We start from the raw sequence: 27641 nt of genomic DNA on the forward strand, positions 1-27641 counted from the left end.
GTGTCGAGGAAATGAGACTCCTTGTACAGAACAGATCCTTTTCTCCTTATCTTCAATATACTCATTTTAAATAGAGCGACGTACCTATACTTGGATATCACCTCTATAGAAAAGACTACCTTACTAGTGACAGGACGAAAGGTGTGGTAGCTGTGTTTGTCAAGGGCACTTCTCATTCGTCACCTGTGCCTTTAAACTCAACACTGAAAGAGATTGTTGTTCGATAGTGGCCCATGTTGCTGTCACAGTGTGCTCTGCACACCTACTGCCCCATAAGTGTCTTGGCAGTGGGTGTCCCCACTCATCTTATTGAACTCCATTCTTTTCTCCTTTTTGGGGACTTTAGCACACACAGTGTGCTATGGGGTTCTAGTACCACTTGCCCCAGAGGTCAGATACTTGAGTATCCAATCTGCACTACAGATGTTATACTGATGAAAATTGGTCAAGCTACACATTTTATCACCAATACAGGTTCGTATACAGCCATAGACATCTCTTTCTGCTCACCTGCCCTTGTAGACACCGCTTAATGGGGATTGTACGATGACTTTCACGATAGTGACCACTACCCTATCGTGATAGAGCAGATCCTGAAAGGAACCTCAGAGATGGTTGTTCAAAAAGGCTAACTGGCTACCTTACAGGCAGTTAGCTGTTTCCTGTGTCCGGGGCTGGATAGATCACACTACAGGGATAGATCACACTACAGCCACGATTCCCCATGATGCTGTTGCATCCATCCCAAAGTTAACGGGAACACCTAGGAGGTGACCTGTCCCTTGGTGAAATGAGTGTCGTTCTGCAATTGAGGACAGGAATGTGGCTATGAGAAATTTCATCAATGTGCTACTGATGAGAATCTCACAGCCTTTTGAATGGCACTTGCAGAGGTGAGGAGAATAATTTGGGAGAGTAAGAAGACTCCATCAGGAGGATTTAAAGGTGCAACTCACGACCGCCAATAACAACTGTACAAATACAGGAGTCTCTCCTAACAGTGCCGAGAGACTTAACTCGGACAATAGCTGACTCTGGTAGGCCCCTTATGGCAGATTGTAGCATGTTCCTACTTTCAGTTGCTATTGGGAGACACAAGATAAAGATGATTTGATTTCCAGTCCACCAACATCTAGGAATATGACCAGACTTTCTCTCTCTGGGGAATTGGATTCTGCATTGTCAGTAGCTTGTGATGTGATGCCAGGAAACGACCTGATAACGTACAACACATTGAAACAATTCAACCCACGGTTAAGGTCCTCCTCCTCCGGCTTGTCGATGAAATTTGGATGATTGGAGACTTTCCCCAACTCATGGAAAGAATTTATGTTAATATCAATTTTAAAACCAGTAAAGGATCGGGCAGATCCCTGTAGTTATCGTAGCATTAGCCGACAAGCTGTGTAGGAAAGACACCGGAGCATATGGTCAGTCAGCCCCCAGTTTGAGTTCTCAAAACCAGGTCCCTACTGTCATTCCCAGCGTGTGTTCTGCAGGTATCACTCCACACTTGATAACCTGGCTATGCTCAAAGCAGCAATCCGACAAGCTTTCCTACGAAAGCAACACCTTATTGTTGTTTTCTACGATTTGGTAAAGGTATGTGATACTACATGGAGGTACAATATTTTGTCACAGCCCTAAGTGGGGGTACGGTCCTTTCCCTTGGTCAGATATTTTAGGTACAAGCTTGGGAATACACTGTCTGAATGTTTTAACAAGGAGAATGGTGTCCCTCAAGAGTGTTCAGAGTGTCACAGCATTCGCTATTGCTGGCAACAGTATTACGTCCACAGTGCAACATTCTGCACTGTGTTCCGTATGTATGGAAGACTTCTCCATCTTCTGTGCATCCTCCAACCTCGCAACAACTACTCGGCAATTGCAACTGACAACCAGGTAGTTGGAGGCATCATCTTACACCACATGTTTTTAATTCTCTTTAGAAAAGACTGTAGATTTTATTTGCTCCTGCACTCTTTTTAATTTATCTGATTCAAAACTGGGGGATACCGTCCTCACTTTTAATGAAAAAGTGGAGTATCTGGACCTTACTTTTGATGAAGCAGACATGATTGCCTCACTTTAAAGAACTGAAACTGAGATCTCTCAAGGCCTTAAACATCCTTAAATGCATCAGTCATAGGTCTTGGGAACAGACGAGGCATGTCTGCTTCAACTTTATAAGGCCTTCGTGTGAATGCAGCTTGAATATGGATGCCAGGATTATGAATCAGCAAGGGCTTCATAGCTCAAAATTCTGGCTGCAGTTCACCATAAGGGTATTAGGCTTTCTGCTGGGCCTTATTGGACGAATCTTGTTGCTAGTTTGTGTGTGGAGGCCGATTAGCCTCCACTGTGTATCAGACGTACTCTTCTCGTTGTATGCCATGCATATTACTGTTTTCACAGTGACCGGATTTGATGCCCTGTGACTTTTCATTAAAGGCAACATTTATGACCAATACTGATTGCCACAGAACCTAGAAGAGTTGAACTGGATTTGTTCTGGCATAACATCAGTAATAGAGATCTAAGTGTGGGAGGAATTAGAGTATCAAAGTGATATTGTTTGTCCCGCTGGTGGAACTTGAGAGGTTTGTAAATGTGTTCCAACTTTCATAATTGTATGTCATTCAGTTTAATAAATATATGTTTGAGCTACGTGTATTCTTCTTGAAATGCCCTGTAATTAAAAGTTTATCATCAAATGACCAGAACCATGGTAGTACTACATCTGGTAAAAATTATGTGATAGTCAGGTGACATTGGCAAACTGCCTCAACAATTGGTCAGTTCATCTCGTTTACTTTTCTGTATTGTTGTGTTTGGATCCTGAATACTGGATCTCAACTCCCCCTCCCTCCTAGATCCTTTCTCCCAAGACATGATTCAACACCACATATATAGTTACCATAATCGCAGCAAATTGGCTTACATTAGAAAAGTTTCGCACGACATTACACGAAACCAAATTTCTGATGGCTGCAAACAGAGGTTTGCATTAATAGCCATGAACAGAGTGATCGTGATTTTAGTTCTGTCACAGATTCTTTAGTGTCGTTTTCTCAGATACGTTTGCGCATCGCGAGTTTGTGGTTAGGTTAGGATACAAGTTTAAATTCCGGGCTACAATGTGTCATCTGCTGCAGTTAAGTCATTGCTAGCTTAAAATCAGCTGTCAATAGAGCATATCGAATTTCCGTCGCATCTTGTAGCGGCCGCTTCACAAATGCTGGTAACGTGTAACACGGAGCAATGTTTGAAGTGACTCGCCATGTTTGTGTCACCTACAACAGAGTGGTAGCCAGCAGCCGATGTGATAGCACTACGGTAGCAAGTGACAGATGTCGACTATGAAGTAATTTTAATCAGATTACAGTGTACTGTCTTTAAGTGTTCTACTGGTAAGATAGAAAAGTCGCACTTCTCGAGAGTAAATTGTCGTGCGGTGTTTCAGGTCGATGGTATGCGTGTCGAAGGTGAATGACTACATGCCGACTCCCCTCACACTCGGCTGCTTCTGTGAGACGTGTTGTCCGTTGGCGGAGGAGAACCGCCCCCACAGCTACCGTCTGTTCGGTGTAATAATGCACCTCGGAGCGACTATTGCCTCTGGTCACTACGTGGCGTACGTCCGGGCGGCAGACCCTTCTCCAGACTACAGGCGTTGCGACAGGCGGAGAGCGGCCTCCCTGGACGGGTGTCTCAGTAGTTCCGGCCCTGGTTCTACAGGTACGCAGTTGCACTTAGTGCGTATTCACATGTTCCTTTCAGGGCACAGTGGAGCTGTCCAGCCTGCCTAAACTCACTACCTCCGTCCGTGCTGCTGCATACTGCGCAGTACTTTAAGTACAACGCATGTTCAAAAAGCAAATCTACTGTGACCATAATGAGCTGGTGTTCGTTTTTTTTTTTTTTTAATGGTTGGCAACACTGAGTGGTAGAGGGTGCCCCTGAGCAGAGAGAGCATTGCAGGAACATGGCACTACATAAACTCCCATTGGTAGTCCCAAGTTTCCAGTTCTACAGCTACATCTACACGTTTACTCTTCAGTTTATAATTGTGCGATTGGCAGGTGGTTCATCGAATAGTGCACTGGAAAAACAAACACTTAAATCTTTCCATACAAGCCCTGATTAGTGTTATATTATTATGATCGTCGTTTTTCCCTGTGTAGATGGGCGCCAACAAAATATTTTCACTCTCTGAGGACAAAGTTAGTGATTGAAATTTCATGAAAATATCTTGCCGCAAAAAAAATTTCCTCTGCTTTAATGATTGCCATCCCAATGGCACTCTCACCTCTATTTTGCAATAATACGAAACAAGCTGCCCTTCTTTGAACTTTTTTGATATTGTCTGTCAGTGCTATTAGATGCAGGTCCCACACTGCTCAGCAGTACTCCAGAAGAAGGCATATGGATGTAATGTTGTTGTTGTTGTTGTTGTTGTTGTTGTTGTCTTCAGTCCAGAGACTGGTTTGATGCAGATGCAGCTCTCCATGCTACTCTATCCTGTGCAAGCTTCTTCATCTCCCAGTACCTACTGCAAACTACATCCTGTTTACTGTATTCATCTCTTGGGCTCCCTCTAAGATTTTTACCCTCTTCTTTTAGTCAAGTTGTGCAACAAATGTCTCTTCTCCCAATTCTATTCAGTACCTCCTCATTAGTTATGTGATCTACCCATCCAATCTTCAGCATCCTTCTGTAGCACCACATTTCGGAAGCTTCTATTCTCTTTTTGTCTAAACTATTTATTGCCCACATTTCACTTCCATACATGGCTACACTCCATACAAATACCTTCAGAAAAGACTTCCTGACACCTAAATCTCTACTTGATGTTAACAAATTTCTCTTCTTCAGAAATGCCTTCCTTACTATTGCCGGGCTACATTTTATATCCTCTCTACTTCGACCATCATCAGTTATTTTGCTCCCCAAATAGCAAAACTCCTTTACTACTTTAAGTGTCTCATTTCCTAATCTAATTCCCTCAGTATCACCTGATTTAATTAGAATATATTCCATTATCGTCGTTTTGCTTTTGTTGATGTTCATCTTACATCCTCCTTTCAAGACACTATCCATTCCATTCAGCTGCTCCTCCAGGTCCTTTGCTGTCTCTGACATCATCGGCGAACCTCAAAGTTTTTATTTCTTCTCCATGGATTTTAATTCCTACTCCAAATTTTTATTTTGTTTCCTTTACTGCTTGCTCAGTGTACAGATCGAATAATATCAGGGATTGGCTACAACCCTGTCTCACTCCCTTCCCAACCACTGCTTCTGTTTCATGCCCCTCAACTCTTATAACTGCCATCTGGTTTCTGTACAAATAGTAAATAGCCTTTCGCTCCCTGTATTTTACCCCTTCCACCTTCAGAATTTGAAAGAGAGAATTCCAGTCAACATTGTCAAAAGCTTTCTCTACGTCTTCAAATGCTAGAAACATGGGTTTGCCTTTCCTTAATCTATTTTCTAAGATAAGTCGTAGGGTCAGTATTGCCTCACGTGTTCCAACATTTCTACAGAATCCAAACTGATCTTCCCCGGTGTCGCCTTCTACCAGTTTTTCCATTCGTCTGTAAAGGATTCGTGTTAGTATTTGACAGCCGTGGCTTATTAAACTGATAGTTCGGTAATTTTCACATCTGTCAACCCCTGCTTTCTTTGGGATTGGAATTATTATGTTCTTGAAGTCTGAGGGTATTTCGCCTGCCTCATACATCTTGCTCACCAGATGGTAGAGTTTTTGTCAGGGCTGACTCTCCCAAGGCTATCAGTAGTTGTAATGGAATGTTGTCTACTCCATGAGCCTTGTTTCGACTCAGGTCTTTCAGTGCTCTGTCAAACTCTTCACACACTATCATATCTCCCATTTTCATCTTCATCTACATCCTCTTTCATTTCCATAATATTGTCTTCAAGAACATCACCCTTGTATAGACCCTCTCTATACTCCTTCCACCTTTCTGCTTTCACTTCTTTGCTTAGAACTGGGTTTCCATTAGAGCTCTTGATATTCATGCAAGTGGTTCTCTTTTCTCCATAGGTATCTTTAATTTTTCTGCATGCAGTATCTATCTTAGCCCTAGTGGTATACGTCTCTACATACTTAAATTTATCCTCTAACCATCCCTGCTTAGCCATTTTGCACTTCCTGTTGATCTCATTTTTGAGATCTTTGTATTCCCTTTTGCCTGCTTCATTTGTTGCATTTTTATATTTTCTCATTTCATCAATTAAATGCAGTATCCCTTCTGTTACCCAAGGATTTTTACTAGCCCTCATCTTTTTACCTACTTGATCCTATGCCGCTTTCACTATTTCATCTCTCAAGGCTACCCATTCTCCTTCTACTGTATTTATTTCCCCCATTCTTGTCAGTCATTCCCTAACGCTCTCCCTGAAACACTCTACCACCTCTGGTTCTATCAGTTTATCCAGGTCCCATCTCCTTTAATTCCCACCTTTTTGCAGTTTCTTTAGTTTTAATCTACAGTTCATAACAAATAGATTGTGGTCAGAGTCCACATCTGCCCCTGGAAATGTCTTACAATTTAAAACCTGTTTCCTAAATCTCTGTCTTACCATTATATAATCTATCTGAAACCTGTCAGTATCTCCAGGATTCTTCCATGTATACAACCTCCTTTTATGATTCTTGAACCAAGCGGTAGCTACGATTAAGTTACGCTCTGTGCAAAATTCTACCAGGCAGCTTCCTCTTTCATTCCTTACCCCCATTTCGTATTCACCTACTACATTTACTTCTCTTCCTTTTCCTACTGTCGAATTCCAGTCACCCATGATTATTAAATTTTCATCTCCTTTCACTATCTGAATAATTTCTTTTATCTCATCATACATTTCATCAATCTCTTCGTCATCTGCAGAGCTAGTCAGCATATAAACTTGTACTACTGTAGTAGGCATGGGCTTTGTATCTATCATGGCCACAATAGTGCGTTCACTATGCTGTTTGTAGTAGCCTACGCGCATTCCTATTTTTTATTCATTATTAAACCTACTCCTGCATTACCCCTATTTGATTTTGTATTTATAACCCTGTATTCACCTGACCAGAAGTCTTGTTCCTCCTGCCACCAAAGTTCACTAATTCCCACTATACCTAACTTTAACCTACCCATTTCCATTTTTAAATTTTCTAACCTACCTGCCCGATTAAGGGATCTGACATTCCACGCTCCGACCTGTAGAACACCAGTTTTCTTTCTCCTGATAACAACGTCCTCCTGAGTAGTCCCCAAATGGAGATGCGAATGGGGGACTATTTTACCTCTGGAATATTTTACCCAAGAGGACAAATCGTCATTTAACCGTACAATAAAGATGCATGCCCTCAGGAAAAATTACAGCTGTAGTTTCCACTTGCTTTCAGCTGTTTGTAGTACCAGCACAGCAAGACCGTTTTGGTTAGTGTTACAAGGCCAGATCAGTCAATCATCCAGACTGTTGCCCCTGCAGTAACCATACGTTTGTCTGGCCTCTTAACAGAAACCCCTGCGATACAGCTATCTGTATCATTGAGGCACGCAAGCCTCCCCACCAACGGCAAGGTCCATGGTTCATGGGGGTGTAGTGTAAGCAGTCTCTTTATTAGATGTTTGCCTTTTCTAAGTGTTCTGCCAGTAAACAAGTCTTTTGTTTGTTTCCCCAACAACATTATCTTTGTGATTGTTCCAATCTGAGTTGTTTGTAATTGTAATCCCAAAGTATTATTTGAGTTACCAGCATTTAGTTTTTTGTGATTGATTGTGTAACCAAAAGCTTATGGATTCCTTTTAGTGTTCATGTGGATGACTTCACACTTTTCATTACTTAGTCAATTGCCACTTTTTGTACCTTACAGATCTCATGTCTGCATTGTTTTGCAATTTGTTTTGGTCATCTGATGATTTTATATGGTGGTAAATAACAGCATTGTTTACAAACAGTCTAAGGGGGCTGTTTAGATTGTCTCCTAAGTCATTTGTGTAGATCAGAAATGGCTGAGAGCCTTAACACATCCTTAAGTTCATCGGATATCACTTCTGTTATACTCTGACTTTCCTTCAGTTACTATGAACCGTGACCTTTCTGACAGCAAATCTTGAATCCAGTCGCACAACTGGGACAATACTCCATAGACCCCTGCTTGATTGGAAGTCATTTGTGAGGAAAGGCATCAAAAGCCGTGTAGAAATCAAAAAATAGGAAATCAATTTGACATCCCCTGTTTATAGCACTCACAAATTAATGAGAATAAAGAGTTAGTCGAGTTTCACAAGAATATTTTCAGAATCCATGTTGGATGTTAGTCAAATTGTTCTCTTTGAGATAATCCATAATGTTTGAAAGAATGCAGTATAGCTTCCAAAATCCTACTGCAAATTGATGTTAGTGATATGGGTCTGTAATTTGGTGGATTACTCCTGTTTCCTTTCTTCAGTATTGGTGTGACTTAGACAACTTTCCACTGTATACGGATGGATCTTTAAATGAGTGAGCAATTTTGATTGCTAAATATGTGGCTGTTCTATTGGCATACTCAGTTGCTGAAAGGTGTCTGTAAGAAGTTTGGCCAAGTACAAGCCACAAACTGTGATCTGCTTCCTACTTGCAGAAGAAATAACACAAGAGTGTTTAAGTGGTGTAGGGAGTTCAATGGAGGCAGAACAAATGTTCATGAGGAACAGAGGTGTGGAACACTTCCCAGTTAAACTTGAGTTGGTGCAAAGAAAAGTTGGAAAACGGCTTGTGTAGACCGGCAGCTGCCAGTGGATGAAATTTCTGTGATATTTCCACAACTCTGTAGAACTGTTGCAGGAAATATGCACAGAATGGCTTGGATATTGGAAACTGTGCAAGATGGCCCCCAGAACAGTGGATAGAGCACCACAACAAAAATTGGGTCAGTAGCGCTTGCAAGTGTCTTGAGCGACTTGAATTCCGAGGTGTGGTTTTTCTGAGCTCCACTGTGACTTAGAAATGAAACGTGGGTGGCTGTTTACACACCTGAGACAAAAAGATGGTTATCACAATGCCATTGCACTAATTCTACTTCAACCAAAAACATGCAAACCCACAATGTTAGGCAACGAAAATCATGGCCTCAGTGTTTCGTGACTGAAAAGGCATCAGTGTGCTAGAATTCCTGCCTCCTGGGGAGACCATCAATGCATTAAGATGTAGAGACCATAAAAAAACTCAAAAGTAGCATTCAGATCAAAAGAGGGGAATGCTGACGAGAGGATTCTGCTATGTTGTATGCCAACACCTATCCTTACAAAGGGAGCCACTGAGCTACTCTTGAACTCATTTTGTTGGGATGTTTCGAACCACCCCCCTTACTGCTGTGACTTGGCACCCTCAGATTTTTATCTTTGTGCCTCCCTGAAGGTGCGTGCATAAGAGTGGAATTAAATTTTCAACTGGTCAACTGGTGATCAGGTGGAGAAAGAGGTTGTGAAGTGGGTGAAGGAGCTGGCAGCAGAGTTTCTAGAGGAGGGCATAAAGAAGCTTGTGCCACAGCTCACTACCGACATTGAATGGAATGGTGATTATATGAAAAAAGTCAGCAAGTGTGTCAACAAATATCCTGTAATTCTTTTTCAGATATACTTCCTCAAAAAAATGTAGTGTGATTGAGTAGTTCTACAGAAGCAATGATTCTGTAGTCAGAGTTAAACGTCTTTCACACAAAAAATTTGTCGGACACAGAGGTGCAGTCCCAGATCGAAGCACTATACTCTAGTGGGCTGCAGCATTTAGAAGTGCTGGATCTGTGACGAAGCAGAAACCACATGGCCTTCCCCGTTCAGTTTGAACTCTAGAAAACAGTGACAACGGCACTTCTTGCTAGTCCAAAATGATCAGCTACGTGACAGGCTGTGTACTGAGTATGTCACGTTGTTTGTTTCATCACATCTTACGTAATCTTGAATTTCACCCTTACAAAATAATGATCATCCGACAACTTAGTGAAATGGATTTTGTGCTGTACAGAGAATGTTGTGGCGCAATGTGTGCTGTTTTATGGAATATGCAGATGTCCCAATATTCAAGAATGGCAAAGCCCACTTTCCTCTGTTTGGTTATGTTAATGTACAGAACTGTTGGTGCTGGGTGTTGAGGAACCCACATAATGTACACAAAAAATCTCACCGCAGCTTAAAAGTAAGAGTGTGGTGCGGTATCCCCAATATACGCATTGTTGGATCTTAATTTTTTTTTTGAGGTGGGAGTGGGGGGGGGGGGGGGGGGGGGGAACCAAAGTTACTGTGATAGCATGCTACCCTGAAATGTTAAATAACTTCTTGTCCAACACTTGAAAGGTGTCAGGTGAACGTGTGAAAAATGTGGCTCCAACAGGGTGGTACCATAACTCACATGAATAAGATTTTCACTCTGCATTGGAGTGTGCGCTGATATGAAACTTCCTGGCAGATTAAAACTGTATGCCGGACCGAGTGGGTAGAGCACTTGCCCGCGAAAGGCAAAGGTCCCGAGTTCAGGTCTCGGTCCGGCACACAGTTTTAATCTGCCAGGAAGTTTCATATCAGCGCACACTCCACTGCAGAGTGAAAATCTCATTCTGGAAACAACTCCCCAGGCTGTGGCTAAGCCATGTCTCCGCAATATCCTTTCTTTCAGGAGTGCTAGTTCTGCAAGGTTCGTAGGAGAGCTTCTGTAAAGTTTGGAAGGTAGGAGGCAAGGTACTGGCAGAAGTAAAGCTGTGAGGACGGGGCGTGAGTCACGCTTGGGTAGCTCAGTTGGTAGAGCACTTGCCTGCGAAAGGCAAAGGTCCTGAGTTCGAGTCTCGGTCCGGCACACAGTTTTAATCTGCCAGGAAGTTTCATAACTCACATGGTCAGAGTATCATTGAAAGTGGTTTGACAAATCTTCCCAGGACATGTTATTTCACAATGTGGTGATGTTACTTGGCACCACACCCACACTGTCGACCTGTGACCTCACAATTTCCGTTTGTCAGGAAATTGAAGCTGGTGTTGAATGAAATGTTGGAGAGATCTGTGCGTGACTTTCAGGAGAGGATCCAAACTTGTGTTCGGCAAGAAGAAATTCATCTCAAAGACATTATTTTCTGCACCTAATTAAGGTATATAGATTTCTGAAATGCAGTGAAAGTACTGTTATTGAATGCAAGATTTTGTAGTAAAACCAGGTTTCAGTTCTTCATCGGAAAAATGTGCGTCTCGTCTGCTCTAGCGTCTACTGTATCTGTGTGTGAAAATGCTGTCGATGATACACAAATGCTGCCAATAGAAAGTGAAGCATACACTCAGGTGTGTACTGATGTGTAGTAAAGACATCTGCAATGCACTGACAAAGTGGTATTGAGAACAAAGGAGATAGATGGTGGCAGCTTGGTGCAAGGAACATATGAGTGTTCAAATTTACAACAGGGCTAATAAACCCGAAGACAGCTATCGAGTATTTAAGGACTGACCTGTGTGCACTATCATAATGAGCACAGAATGTAGGAGTAAAGAGCCCCTAAAAACACAAGCCTTACTGGTTTGTCTTACAGGCTCATTAGCTGGAAATACTGGGAATCCCTACCATCTGTCTGTCAATACCCTCCCTCAGCAAAGATTCCAGGAGTAATAATAGATGAAAATCTACATTGGACTCGGCACACAACTACCATGTACAAGGAGGCATCAGCACAACTTCATGCACTATAAAAATATAAAAAGCCCTTTATCACCTGACCTGAAAAAAAAATCATGTGCAAAAACTTACACCTCCAGTTATTGATTACAGTGATGTTAGGCTGAAAGTCCTTTCTGAGGGATGTTCACAATGCCTGGAACTGGTTATGAATGCCTGTCTTTGTTATATCTGATTTTCAGCTCTTTGCTTGTATGTCACCACCATATGCATAGCTATCCTGGCTGCGTGCAGACAAGCACAGAGATTTCCATACCCTCTGTCTCCTCTACTGTCGTGCTAACAGACATTGTCTCTTATACCTCTCCTCGATGTTAACACTCTTGTCTGAACAACATGGCAGAAACACCATCTGAGCACAATCCTTTCTGTACTGCACCATTTCTCAGCCACTTTCTCAAAGTCCCTTTCAGTAACAGGAACCCAATTCTAGAATAACCTCCCTCATAATATCAGAGAACTGAATATCATCTTCAGTTTCGAATGACGGCTACTGGCATATGTACTGAAGCAACAGTAATGTCTACTTTTGTCCCTGTATGCACTCATGGTAATACTGCCAGTATTAATTTTATTACCTCCCCCCCCCCCCCCCCCCAATGATTGCTTGCCTATTTCTTCATCCATGATAATGGTTTCCTTCTGTTGTCCATGGCCATGGCATACAATGTGGTGGTTGCAGAGGAAACAGTGCTAATTTTTTGTAGCTCTAAATGATCCCTTGACAGTTTGCTTTCTGTGTGTGCAGTGCTGAGAGAGAGAGAGAGAGAGAGAGAGAGAATATATCAATATATTAATGCATTGGTTATACTGAAGTGACAAAAGTAATGGCATGGTGATATGCTTGTATACAGAGCTGTGAAATGGCACTGCATTAACGGACTGTCATTTATACTCGCATGATTCATGTGAAAAAGTTGTTGACGTGATTATGGTCACATAGCAGGAATTAAAACTCTGAACATGGAATGATAGTTACAGCTAGATGCATGGAACATTCAATTTCAGAAATCATTAAGGAATTCGATATTCAGAGATCCACAGTGTTGGGAGTGTGCCGAAAACAACAAATTTCATGAATTACCTCTTATCATGGACAGTGTAGGGGCTAATGGCTTCTGCTTAATGATAGATAGCAGCGGCGTTCGTGTACCGAGCTACCGGACAAGCGAGACTGTGTGAAATAACCCCAGAAATCAATGTTGGACATACGAGGAATGTATCAGTAAGGCAATGTGGCAAAATTTGGTGTTACTGGGCTATGACAGCAGACGACACACTAGTGGTCTTGCTAACAGCACGACATTGCCTGCAGTGTCTCTTCTGGCCTCGTGACCATACCTTTAGGACCTCAGATGACTGGAAAACCATGGCCAGGTCAGACTAGTCTAGATTTCAGTTGCTAATAACTGATGGTAGTGTTAAAGTGTGGCACAGACCCAAAAAGCCCTGGACCCCATTGTCAACAACGCACTGTGCACGCTGGTGGTGGTTGCATAATGGTGTGCTGCGTCTTCTGGTCGAAGTGAACTAATCGTTGACTAGAAATGGTCATGTTCGGCTGGTTGGAGACCATTTGCAGCCCTCTTGGATTTAGTTTCCAAACAGTGATGGAATTTTTATGGATGATAATGCGCCATGTCACTGGGCCACAGTTGTTGTAATTGGTTTGAAGAACATTCTGGACAGTTCGATATAATGCTTTGGTGAGGCAGATAACCTGACGTGAGTCTCATCAATCAGTTATGGGACATAATCGAGCGGTCTGTTTTGGCACAGCATTCTGCATCGGTAACACTTTCACGACTACATATTGCTATAGAGGCATCGTGGCTCAGTATTTCTAAAAGGGCTTCTGACAACTTGTTGAGTCCATACCGTGTTGAGTTTCTGCACTACAAAAGGCACAGACAATATTAGGAGGTATCCCATAACTTACGTTGCCTCAGTGTAGATGAGAAGATACTGCTATCCTGCAAGGCCTCTTCATTTATTTTAGGTAGGTGTAATTGTGGTCTCCACTCCAAAAACGGGTTTGATGCACTAGTCCATTCTGTTGAAGCTTCGTAATCTCTGCATAATTACGGCACCCTAAATCCATTTAACTTTTGTGCTGTAGTCAAGACTGAAACTCCTATTAAAAATTTGAACCACCAACACTTCCCTCAATTAGAAAATTATTTCTCGATGCCTCGGGATGTTTGCTGTCAAACGAGCCATTCTTTTAGTCGAGTTGTACCATACATTTTTCCTCCTAGTTAGATTCAATCGTAAATGGATAGGAGGAAGTGGTGGGAGAGAATAGCTTAAATTTAATGCAAAGAAGTCTGGAGTGATGGTGACAACAAGGAATAAGAGCAGGTGGGGGGCAGCGGTGGCGGCGTGAGTCCTGCTTGGGTAGTTCAGGCAGTAGAGCACTTGCCTGCAAAAGGCAAAGGTCCCAAGTTAGAGTGTTGGTCCGGCACACAGTTTTAATCTGCCGGGAAGTTTCATTATCAGTGCACACTCCACTGCAGAGTGAAAATTTCATTCTGGATTCATGATATTTGCTAGTTCTCGAGGTCTCTGATGTGGATTGTTTGGTTTAAAACATTTAAACAATCTACATCATACCTCGAACGTCTTCCTGAATGTCGAGAGTCACTAATGTCAAAACAATCCCCCTTAAAACAAGAAAACTATTTTCTTGCCGTGCTCCATGTAATGATGTTATTTCCGTACAGGGTGCAAATGTTTCTTACATCTGCTGCTGTCACCCCTCTATTGAACCCAAACAGAAGAATGTCAGAAATGTTCAGTTTTCTCCACTTGGCAGTTGAGCTTCTAGCACCCACAGCTCCACTCACCGTCTCCAAATGACAATATGTAAACTAAAATGTCAACAGTGAACTACAAATAAAAAAATAATCAATAAATAAACCCATAGAAAGCAGAACACCAACATGCAAAACAAAAACACTACGAACTTGTGCATTAACATAATGTAAAACACCTTCAAACATGTGATTACAAAAGAGGTAATGTGTTAATTATTTGCTTTAAGCATGTAAGTGAGAAAAAGTTCAGGAAAGGCTCGAAATTGTGCCTAGGTCTGTTAACTCACTTAGTGCTCTCGTGAAACATTGGTTGAATATAAATTGGATGATTTGCACTGCATTTTAAGCAAAAACCAGTTTATCATGAATCTCAATGTTTGACATTGTGTCCGGGAAGTAATGTCCTTCAGTAATATAACTTTGCAGCTACATTCAGTAAGACATGCAGACACTGTCTGCGAAATGTGTTACCAGTGTAGTCAGTAATTAGTAGTAAAAAAGTAATAAAGTAAAATGTCATGCATGATGCTGCTGGTTTACTGTGTGAGCAGTGGTAATTACTAAGTGATAAACTTTTTTCCTTGCATCATTTTGTGGGGAGTGTCAGCAACAATGAGTGTCAAAGGTTTGAAATTGTAAAGAGTTTGTTGTAAGTCCCTAAGTGTTCTCATTGACAAATACCGGATAAATAATATCCAGGCATTTGCATGCCGTCAGTTACGTTTTCTTGAGAGACTGTAGTACTTCTATTATTGTGTTGAACTTATCACATGAAATGATACCTGTTAGAGTAGATTATGACAGTGTTACCAATTTTTAAACTTGGTCAATAGCTAAATGAAATAAATCAGATTTTTATTGCATCTGGAAGCCATTCCATAGGCATCCTTCAGACAGGTCAGGCTACTGTGCCTCCATGTTCTGGGATAGTAATTTGGATGTCTGCTGTAGGAAGAAGTTTCCCAAGGGATTAGGGTTCATAACAAACTTCAGACCATGCATAAACATCCACATTTGTGGCCACTTCCGTGAAATGCTTCTTCAAGCACATGCAATAGTTGTTCAACGAAATTTGAAAAATGCTGAGGAAGGAGAGGCTGTTCGTTGCACTCTCTTCGATTCAAAAGAGAGCAGGCAAATCGCAGGCAAAAGCTAATAGAAATTTGTACGTCTATGAAAAGATCAATACAAATACTGCCGTTATACCTTAGCAGTAGAGCTTACCAAAAACCCGAGAAAATTCTAATGCAACATAAAATGATTAAGTGGATCTAAAGCTTCTAACCATTCACTCAGTGGCCAGTCTGATGTGGCAGTTGAAGATAGCAAAATGAAAGCCAAAGATTTTAAATTTTATCTTTAGGAAATGGTTCACACAGGAGAATTTTTCAAACATACCATCGTTTGACCACTGCACAGACTTGTGTATGGAGGACAAAGTAATAAGTGTTGTTGGTGTACAGAACCACCTGAGAGAGTTTAAGGTAGATAAGTCACGGTGTCCTGGTGGAATCCCAGCTCGGTTATAAAAAGAGCACTCCACGGCATTCACCACATAATTGCCTTGCATTTATCGCGAATCTCTCACTCGTTGCAAAGTCCCAAGTGACTGGGAAAAAGTGCAGGTGATTCCTGTGTATAAGAAGGATAAAAGAACAGAACAGGAATATTATAAATATCTTTAAAATCAGTTTGCTGCAGAATCCTTGTACATGTTTTCATATAAAAAAATAAGAACTGTTGTTGAAAGACAATAGGATTCCAGATTCGTAGATTTCCGTAAAGCTTTTGACATGGCGCCACACTGCCAACTATTAACAAAGATACAAGCATATGGAATACATTCCCAGGTACACGAGTGACTCAAAGACTTCTTAAGTAACAAATCCAGTGTGTTGTCCTCGACGGCAAGTCTTAATCAGACAAGGGTATTGACAGGAGTTCCCCAGGGAACTGTGATAGGACTGCTGTTGTTGTCTGTATATGTAAATGATCTAGCTGACGTGGTAAGCACTGGTCTGCGGCTGTTAGCTAATGTTCTTTGTTGTACGTGAAGGTGTCATCGTTGAGTGACTTCAGGAGGTTACAACATAACTTAGACTAATTTTCTAGTTGGTGTGATAAACAGCAACTAGCTCTAAATACAGAAAAATGAGAGTTGATGCAGATGAGTAGCAAAACAAATTCATAGAGTTTGAGTATAGTATTAGTAGAGTGCTGCTTGATAGTCATGTCGATTAAATATATAGGTGTAACATTGCAAAGGAATATCAAATGGAATGAGCATGTAACGAACTTAGCGAAGACAAATAGACCTCAATTTATTGGAAGAATTTTAGGAAAGTCTGGTTCATGTCTAAAGGACACTAATGAGTACTGTTAGTGTGTATTAAAGGAAGACACTGGCCCAGTAGCTTTGTTACCAGTCTTCTGTGTTACCCTTTCTTGCAGTGGTGTACCATAGGTCTCTAGAAGAGCGTAGCATTCCAAAGGATTGGAAAAGGGCACAGGTCATCCCCGTTTTCAAGAAGGGACGTCGAACAGATGTGCAGAACTATAGAGCTTTATCTCTAACGTCGATCAGCTGTAGAATTTTGGAACACGTATTGTGTTCGAGTATAATGACATTCCTGCAGACTAGAAATCTACTCTGTAGGAATCAGCATGGGTTTCGAAAAAGACGATCGTGTGAAACCCATCTCGCGCTATTCGCCCACGAGACTCAGAGGGCCATAGACACGGGTTCCCAGGTAGATGCCGTGTTTCTTGACTTCCGCAAGGTGTTCGATACAGTTCCCCACAGTCGTTTAATGAACAAAGTAAGAGCATATGGACTATCAGACCAATTGTTTGATTGGATTGAAGAGTTCCTAGATAACAGAACACAGCATGTCATTGTCAATGGAAAGAAGTCTTCTGAAGTAAGTGATTTCAGGTGTGCCGCAGGGGAGTGTCGTAGGACTGTTGCGATTCACAATTACATAAATGACCTTGTGGGTAACATCGGAAGTTCACTGAGGCTTTTTGCAGATGGTGCTGTGGTGTATCGAGAGGTTGTAAGAATGGAAAATTGTACTGAAATGCAGAAGGATCTGCAATGAATTGACGCATGGTGCAGGGAATGGCAATTGAATCTCAATGTAGACAAGTGTAATGTGCTGCGAATACATAGAAAGAAAGATCCTTTATCATTTAGCTGCCATATAGCAGGTCAGCAACTGGAAGCAGTTAATTCCATAAATTATGTGGGAGTAGGCATTAGGAGTGATTCAAAATGGAATGGTCATATAAAGTTGATCGTCGGTAAAGCAGATGCCAGACTGAGATTCATTGGAAGAATCCTAAGGAAAAGCAATCCGAAAACCAAGAAATTAGGTTACAGTACGCTTGTTCGCCCACTGCGTGAATACTGCTCAGCAGTGTGGGATCTGTACCAGAGAGGGTTGATAGAAGAGATAGAGAAGATCCAACGGAGAACAGCGCACTTTGTTACAGGATCATTTATTAATTGCGAAAGCATTACGGAGATGATAGGTAAACTCCAGTGGAAGACTTTGCAGGAGAGACGCTCAGTAGCTCGGTACGGGCTTTTGTTGAAGTTTCGAGAACATACCTTCACCAAGGAGCCAAGCTGTATATTGCTCCCTCCTACGTATATCTTGCGAAGAGACCATGAGGCAAAAATAAGAGAGATTAGAGCCCACACAGAGGCATACAGACAATCTTTCTTTCCATGAACAATACGAGACTTGAATAGAAGGGAGAACCGATAGAGGTACTCAAGGTACGCTCCACCACACCCCGTCAGGTGGCTTGCGGAGTATGGACGTAGATGTAGGTTCGAACATTACGCAATTATTACAGAGATGCTTCTGGAACTGAAATGGGGATTACTGGAGGAATGTGACCTTTTTATATATATATATATATATATATATATATATATATATATATATATATAATAGAGGGAAACATTCCACGTGGGAAAAATATATTTAAAAAGAAAGATGATGAGACTTACCAAACAAAAGCGCTGGCAGGTCGATAGACACACAAACATACACACAAAAATCTAGCCTTCGCAACCAACGGTTGCCTCGTCAGGAAAGAGGGAAGGAGAAGGAAAGACAAAAGGATATGGGTTTTAAGGGAGAGGGTAAGGAGTCATTCCAATCCCGGGAGCGGAAAGACTTACCCCCTAAGGTAAGTCTTTCCGCTCCCGGGATTGGAATGACTCCTTACCCTCTTCCTTAAAACCCATATCCTTTTGTCTTTCCTTCTCCTTCCCTCTTTCCTGACGAGGCAACCGTTGGTTGCGAAAGCTAGATTTTTGTGTGTTTGTTTGTGTTTGTTTGTGTGTCTATCGACCTGCCAGCGCTTTTGTTTGGTAAGTCTCATCTTCTTTTTAAATATATATATATATATATATATATATATATATATATATATATATATATATATATATATATGAATATAATAGAGGGAAACATTCCACGTGGGAAAAATATATTTAAAAACTCTTTGCCTTTACAAATGTCTGCTTGTGTCTGTGTATATGCGGATGGATATGTGTGTGTGTGCGAGTGTATACCTGTCCTTTTTTCCCCCTAAGGTAAGTCTTTCCGCTCCCGGGATTGGAATGACTCCTTACCCTCTCCCTTAAAACCCATATCCTTTTGTCTTCCCTTCTCCTTCCCTCTTTCCTGACGAGGCAACCGTTGGTTGCGAAAGCTAGAGTTTTTTGTGTGTATGTTTGTGTTTATTTGTGTGTCTATCGACCTGCCAGCGCTTTTGTTGGGTAAGTCTCATCATCTTTCTTTTTAAATATATATATATATATATATATATATATATATGAACACTGTTGACAAAATTTAGAGAACAGGCAGAGTGATTCTATTGCCGCCAATGACCATGAAGATAAGATTAGAGAAATTAGGATTCGTATGGAGGCAGTCAGTTATCCCTCACTCTGTTTGTGAGTGGAACAGGAAAAGCAATGACTAATAGTGGTACAGGGAACCCTCTGCCATGCACCTGTGTAGCTTATGGCTCCACTCAACACTGTGTTGCCTGGACTACCATCAGTTAGTGTAGCAGTGTTTGATGCAAAAGATGTTGCTACTGTTTCTACAGTTGTAATGTCTCCTGTAAATCCTGAATCTTAAGTGCATTCTCCTTGTAACGGCTCCCCAGCATTTAATTACATGATTAGCCAGAAATTCCTCTTCTTTGGAACTCTGCCACATCTGTGAAGGTGTGGTTTTTATTTTATTGGTCATCAGTCTTGATGCAGCCCATCACAAATTCGTCTCCTGTGCCAACCTCTTCATCTCAGAGTAGCACTTGCAACCAAATTCTCAATTATTTGCTGGAGGTATTCCAGTCTCTATCTCACTACAGTTTTTACTCTCTACAGCTATCTAGTGTCATGGAAGTTATTCCTTGATGTCTTGTAGGTGTCTACAACTTGTTCCTTCTTCTCGTCAGTGTTCTTCGTATATTTCCTTCTTCGCTGATTCTGTGGAGAACCTCGACACTCCTTGCCTTATCAGTCCACCTAATTTCCAACATTCTTCTGTAGCACCACATCCCAAGTGTTCAGACTCTCTTCCGTTTTGGTTTTCTCACAGTCTGTGTTTTACTAATATACATTGTTGTGCTCCGACGAATGTTCAATGAGAGGCAAAAAGATCGCCCAGCCTGAATAATTTAGTCAAAGAACAGAGCGTGGCACATGCCGAAGTTCAGAAGTGCCAGTGTTCATAACTCTAGTGTTCTGTGAAGCTTCAGCTTGGTGTTTCTGTCATCAGACAGAAGCAATATAATACTTAAGATGTAGTAAATGATGAGATTCTGTGCAGTTTTCCTCATTGTATCATTTATTTTCAAAATAGTAATATAGCGGAGATGCTGAGTCGTGATAGGCACAATAAAAAGATTCACACAAACATAGCTTTCGGCCATTAAGGCTTTTGTCAGCAGTTCACACACACACACACACACACACACACACAAATGCAACTTGCACACACGTCTGTAGTCTCAGAGAGCTGAAACTATTGTTACATTCCATCCTGGATTTTCCATTGTTTGATTATTTTCAAAATAATTATTTGAGCCTGTAGAAATGATTGAAATATAAGTAGTGCACACTGGCAGAATTACAACGAGCATTTCACATCTGTTTCAGTGGCTGAGTGGAAAGGCAGACAATTTACAAACATAAAGGAAGAGTGTTAAAATCTAACTGGAGTCAATTGTAACTTTTAATTTTTTAGACCTATGCAGGTAATATTTTAAACCTTAAATTGCTACAAATTGTGCAGCTGTAGGCTGCAGTAGTTTCACATTCTTTCAAAAGATTCCATTTTCTAATAGTCTAATCTTTAGACAAACAAATGGTAATTGTAAAAATATTGAGAATGGATTTATTTATCTGTAATTACTTCAACTGCCACCTGGTGTGTCTCTATTTTTGAGCTAAGAGAAAGGGATCAGCTGAGTGGCATATGTCATAGGTCTGCTTCAAAACAGCTGATGTGAATATTTGTAAGCGAATGGTTGCTTTCGTTGGAAATGTTGCTTACGTACCTGAGGCAGGATGTTGTTATGGTGTTGATTCTTCCGTAGCAAGGAGATAGATTACATGATTTAGAGATAATGGTGAGGTTGTGAGATGTCCAATAACTGGAAGACTAAGAGCCTCTACACAGAGATAAGATGGAAATATTGGTCAGGGTGGCCCAGAATGTTCCTTTGTCACTCATCCGGCAACTAAAGAGAGCTTCATTTCCTGGGCTCTTCGAGAACTGCTCTTATGAGATGGAAGGACCATATGAGTTTTGCTCTTATCAGAGAACCATTGTCTGACAAATAAGCTGTGGTTAGCTATCAGTTGAGAGTTCCTGGGAAGGACATATCCAAGGCACATTCAGTTCAGCAAGCTATGAACATTTCTGTGAAAATGTAATCTTCCCTGGAGCTTGACTTTGGTACCCTGAAGGATGTCTCACTCACAAACATAATTGTCCATTAAGATTTAGAGCTGGTTTCAAAGGAGGGAGAATATTATTCAGTGCTTTCTGTGGCCTATATAGTCACCTGGTGTCAACCCCATGGTGCATGTATGGGTTCAACTTAAGAAGACTCTGCAGGAAAATTTGCTAGACCCTCCTCTGGAACTGTGAATGTCCTATGGGACTTGGTTCATTCTTCATGGAAGAGAATTGCCATGGATGAGAACGTTTTCCATAGACTTGTCAATCCAAGATATTATTGATGCCAATGGCATGTGGACACGTTACTGAAGCTATACGTAGCCTACTCTTCATTTTATTTTATTTCATATTTTTGTATAAGGCCAACAATATTAATTTCAAAATACATACCTACTTCCTACTAATTATTTGTATTTTTATGGGAGATCAGATGAATATCACCCTCAAAGGCAGATTATTTTTATGTGAGGTCAGATGAATATGACCATTCAAGGATGATTATTTTTATTGTGGTTGGTAAGATAAATATTGTCTCCCCAAGGAAGATTGTGTTTAGATATCAAATTCCCCAAACAATAATTATTGGTTTACTGAGGAGAATATTGAAAAGAAAAAAAAAAAGAAAACATAATTTAATAACAAAAAGTAAATAAAGGAAGAAACATTTGCGACATGACAAAGAAAAAAGCTGTGACAAGATTCGATAAGACACACATTGCAGCTGCCATTGCAGAACCAAGTTACTAAGGAGCTTACGATCTCCTCTTCTTAGCGTAATGGTCGAATAGGTCTACCATAGTTTAAGAACGAATATTAAATTGGCGACAACAGATACTGGAAGGCACATCCACTCGCTCATGTAAACTGCATGTAAGGACTTAACAAAAATATGCCAATCAGCTGATATGTTTCTCTTAGTTGAAAACAATACACACACCAGGGGGTGGTCGAAGTAATTACAAATAAATACATCCGTTTTCAATGTTTTTACTATACCCATGTCTGTCTGTCTAAAGATTAGACTATTATAAAATGGAATCTTTTGAAAAACCTAGAAGAGCATATAACTGCTCAATTTGTAGCAAGTTAAGGTTTAAAATATTACCTGCACAGGTCTAAATAAAAAAAAAAGACAATTGACTCCAATTGGATTCGAACACTCATCTTTTACATTTGTGAACCATCAGCCTATCCACTCAACCATTAAAACAGATGCTAAATGCTCGTTGTTGTAGTAATTCTACTGATGTTGAGTTAAGTTCTTATATTTCGACTGTTTCTACATGCTCGAATAATGATTTTTCAAAAGAAATTATACAGAGAGTAAAATTGCAATGAATCTTGACATTTACTGTACCCTAACTATTGTATTGCTTCTATTTGACGATGTAAATGACAAACTGAATCTCCATGGACCGCTATAGTTGTGAACACTAGCACTTCTTAACCTGGGCATGCGCAATGCTCTGTTCTTGGACTCTAAATTATTCAGGCCGGGAAATCTTTTTGCCTCTCGTACATTCTCAGAAATTTCTTTCTCAAATTAAGGCGTATGCTTGATACTAGTTGTCTTCTCTTGCTCAGGAGTGCCTTTTCTGTGAGTACTAGTCTACTTTTGATGTCCCATGCTCCATCCATCAAGTGTTAGTTTGCTGCCTAGGTAGAATTCCTTAACTTTATGTACCCTGTGATCATCAATCCTGATAAGTTTCTTGCTGTTCTCATTTCTGTTACTTCTCCTTACGTTAGTCTGACTTCGATTTACTCTCAGTCCATATTCTGTACTCATTAGACTTCATTCCATTCAGCAGATCCTGTAATTCTTCTTCACTTTCATGGAGGATAGCTGTGTCATCAGAGAGTATTATCATTGACATCCTTTCACCTTCAATTTTAATTTCACTTGAACCTTTCTTTGATGGACAGATGGAACAGTAAGGGTGAAAGACTGCGTTCCTGTCTTACCCCCTTTTTAATTCAAGCACTTCATTCTTAGTCTTCAACTCTTATTGTTACCTCTTGGTTCTTGTACATATTATTACCTGTCTTTCTCTATAGCTCACCTGTATTTTTCTCAGTATTTCAAACGTCTTGCATCGTTTGAGATTGTAAATGCTTCTGCTGGGTCTATAAATCCAATGAACATGTCTTATTTCTTCTTATAGTTGTAGAAGTAATATTCACCAATATATGTATGAGCCCTCTAACTATAAAAGTGAACAAAAAGGGAGTAATCAATATGCCTGTCACATTAAAATATGTGTGTGTGTGTGTGTGTGTGTGTGTGTGTGTGTGTGTGTGTGTGTGTGTGTGTGTGTGAGAGAGAGAGAGTGAGAGAGAGAAAGAGAGAGAGAGAGAGAGAACTGTTTTCATTGTGTTGCATATTCTTAGTAGTCATCCTACATGTGCACTCAGGAGATAATATAAGTTATCCCAGGGGGTAAAATTTTTGTGATCATTTGTGAAACAATATTATCTACAATGTTCATGGTTAATTAGAAACGGCATTTTGCAGCACATAATCACTAAAATTGGATGTAACTAGGAATTGTATTCACAGGAAAATGTTTACTTGCAATATGGAAGAAAGCTAGCGGTGAATATGCTTACAAAAGACTCTCATGTTGATTTTATACGTTATAATGCAAGAAATATTAGCATGAATTGAACTTACTCTTGTTCATGTCCAAAGAGTAAACCCACAGATGGCAAATGCTACTTGAACACAAAACCAACTCTTAAGAAGTGTCTCAAAGGCTTAGGTAGATAAAAATGTTCATTTTCATCAGGAAAAGTTTATTGAGTATATTAACATCAGTATCAATACAATCATTTGTAATGAATAAACAGCATTGAAGACAAAGGCTGTATATATTTCAAATGTCTCTCATGGTGTTAAGATGGTTTGGGCATGTTAAAAGAATGGGAGTTGGCGGGATGGTGAGACAGTCTTATGAAATGGCAGTAGGATGCAAGGAACTAGAGGAAGACAAACAAATAGATCATTGGAATGAAAGAACGTGTGAAATAGTAAAGAAGACTTGGACAGTATGTAGAGAGGTCAGCAAAAGATGAAGAGGCTTCTGCTGTTATAAACAGACCCAGCTGGGAGGTGTAGATGATTACCATGGGAATGACTGTGAGGGTGAAGTGGAAGGTATGATGATGGGGTAATGGCGATGAAATGGAAGGTACGATTGTTATGTGGATGATGTTTGGGATAAATTGGAAGGTACGATCATAGTGTGAATGGATGATCAGGATGATATGGAAGCAGTGGTTGTGATGAGGATAGTAATTGAGTCTATGATGACCTTCTCTATTAATTGCCCTTAATTTGCGTTTGCAATAAATGTAAATGTGAATTCTGCATCAAAGGGCGAAATTGTCTGATAAATGCTATTTCATAGTGAATTGTATCGACATGAACTATTTTATCAGAGTGAGTTTGAAATAACTTTATTCTTTGCAAATAAATATCAAAGAGTAACAAACTTTCAGTTGCTGGCAGTGCACAATATCCATCAGAGCTTAATTTGGAAGGAGATTGTGCGTAAGAATGCATTGGCAAAATAGAGAACACCTGTATACAAATGCAAGTATGTATCAGTGCACAAGCAGGCTATGCTATGGAGCCGCTTCAACTGTAGGCAGTCAGATGGTTGCTTAGATAAATGCTGTGTATGACAACTCAGGAGAAGCTGTGGGACGTAGCTTAAGGAACACATCTGTTTGCTTGCGAAAGTTAGTGTTATCAGGACTCTCTCACATAGCAGTTTTAAAAGAAGTGTGTTTTGAACTACATTTTGTGTAAGATACCTGTAGAACTATGTTTACAATTCTGTCAACTTCAGCAAATGTTTGTGTTGTATCCATCACCAAATGATTTGTGCAGTCTACTTTGTTGTGTGTTGCTCGTTGATTTATTTCTTGATTTGAAACGAGTGAAAAAGACTGATCCTGCTCAGTCAGGGGGTTTGAGGATGACACGACCACCAGAAAGGATCAGTGAAGCCTTATACCGTATATATCAGTCCTGCTTTTCCTAATGCCTGGAGTGCTGATGTAAACTGCAAAGTGCAAATAGTTTCTAGTCTAAATACCTCATCAGTTCTGTCTGCAGCGTTTTCAGATATGAGTTTCACAGTTATGAATGTCCACGAATGGGTTGTGTAATTTGCTAATCGGGGCTTATGTGCTGCAGGTTAGAAATAAGTTCCGATGGTAATTACTGAATCTGGCAGAAGTAGAAAGTTAAAAGAAAAATAGTTGCTCATTTCATCAAAAATAGACGTTACATTTTTAGGTATCTAGTTAACAGATACCCCCCACATAATCTTCAGCATTCAGTTGTAGCAACAACTTGAGAAAGCTGCTATTGTGTTCTAGTCTGAATTAGTGTCTATGTGACCTGAGGCAGAAGATATGAAAATATCATTGAAATGTGGTCACTGTATGCCTAGTCTGTGTAAATTATATCTGCCAAGCCTCCCGATTCAGGCAGGAGACTTAAAATTTTCTAACTTCTCCTCCCCCCCCCCCCAATCGCCACCTCACCTCCACCCCACCCTCCCATTCAGCCATCTTAATAGTAATGTCAGTTACGATGATAGGAAAGAAAGGATGACACAACACCCAATCTCCAAACTGGCTGGGGCCACTTTGCGTAGCAATCTGCCAAGGTGGACAATTTTCCACTTTTTCTTGTACTCCTGATTATTCCATCATGTCTCCTGATTTGTACTAATTATCATCAGACCTTAGATGTGTATTCTGAAAACCTGGCATTTTGATTTTTTGCCAGTGGTCAGAATTTGGTTGCTCATTAGTTGATATTAATAGATATATGTATCCAGGGTGGTAGTTCGTCAGGAAAACCTGGAATTCTCAGGGAACTAAATTTCACCTGGAAAAGTTGGGGAAATCTCACGGAATTCCAGGAAATTTAGTAAATTTTCAGGAAATTCGGTTTTTAATGTAGCACTGAAGTTCGGTCTTTATTGACTTTTGTAAATCACAAATTTCAAAATACATAATATTTCAAAGTTTGTTAATTATATATTATTCCATAACAGTTATTGCTGCTTAAAAGCTGGGGTTAGTATAGCTCAACTGAGGAGAAAGAAACGCCATTTTTCTGGTATGACATCATCATCCACCACCACCACAAATTTATCAGGATCTTATCGACACTACCTTCATTCTCACACCTGGCATTCACAGAGAATTTTTTTTTTTTTTTTGAGAAGGAGCTGTCTTGGTACTGAAGTTCATTGAAATCAGAAAATCATGTGCAACCTGTATTTCAATAGTTGTGTGTCCTTTGAGTGTTTCCATTTCTGTTTTTATAGATATTACATATTGGTAGCTTTGTGACATCATACAAAAACTTGTATCAGTTGTCTTGGGTTATAAAAAAGATCCATGGCTTTTTGATCATTCATATCTCCTGATTCTTAAATAGATTTTCCAGTTTTTGGTTTTTGAAAATTGGCAGGTACTATAATGTCTCTCAGCAGGTGGTCACGGTTTTGCAGGGTCGACAAGTAGCAGCAGCAGTGGGGAAAAGATGGGCAGCATCTTAAAGTTCTTCCGGCCGCGCTCCTCGGCGTCCGTGGCAGTCTCCTCGTCGAGTGCCTCCGGCCACGGTCCAACCGTCGGTGACACGGGCTCGGCCGGTGGGCCGTGCCGCGGCACAGAGTGCTGCGGCGTGCGGTTGCAGCTGCCGGCGCCCGTGGGTGACACCACTGCCGTGCCGGATGCGCCGTGGCTCGAGTGCGACGATGAGACGGTGAGGGTGCTGACCCGGAAGGAGTTCGAGGACGTTCTCGGCCCCAAGCAGTCGAAGACTTCATCCCTCACACCGTATCTACTCTTCTACGTCCGGGTGTAGCTGTACCACACACGTACAGTAGTAGGTCTCGTGTCATCTCGAGGGAAGAGTTGTTAATAGTGGTGGAGCCAAAGCAGCAAGACGACGTTCCAGGGAACTTCTGTTGAGTGAAGTACCCTGTGACTGAGCTCTGTTACTTATTGAGGTTGCTTCAAATTTTGTGGCTTTTGAGATCTGAGAGGCACGGGGAGAGGCACTCCGTGTTAAGTTTGTGTTTATTTT

At 40.8% G+C, this 27641-nt stretch overlaps 1 protein-coding gene across 1 annotated transcript in view; it reads left to right on the plus strand.

The window, feature by feature from the left end:
* LOC126109539 (ubiquitin carboxyl-terminal hydrolase 1) overlaps positions 1-27419 on the plus strand; it is a 90367-nt gene extending 62948 nt beyond the window's left edge. Inside the window, exons 9-10 of the mRNA XM_049914557.1 lie at positions 3464-3738; positions 27064-27419. Of these exons, the coding sequence (XP_049770514.1) occupies positions 3464-3738; positions 27064-27419 (631 nt within the window). The remainder of the gene's footprint in view (positions 1-3463; positions 3739-27063) is intronic.
* Positions 27420-27641: the final 222 nt, after the last annotated feature.

This window comes from Schistocerca cancellata, chromosome 12 (assembly GCF_023864275.1).
Source record: "Schistocerca cancellata isolate TAMUIC-IGC-003103 chromosome 12, iqSchCanc2.1, whole genome shotgun sequence".
Lineage (NCBI taxonomy): Eukaryota > Metazoa > Arthropoda > Insecta > Orthoptera > Acrididae > Schistocerca > Schistocerca cancellata.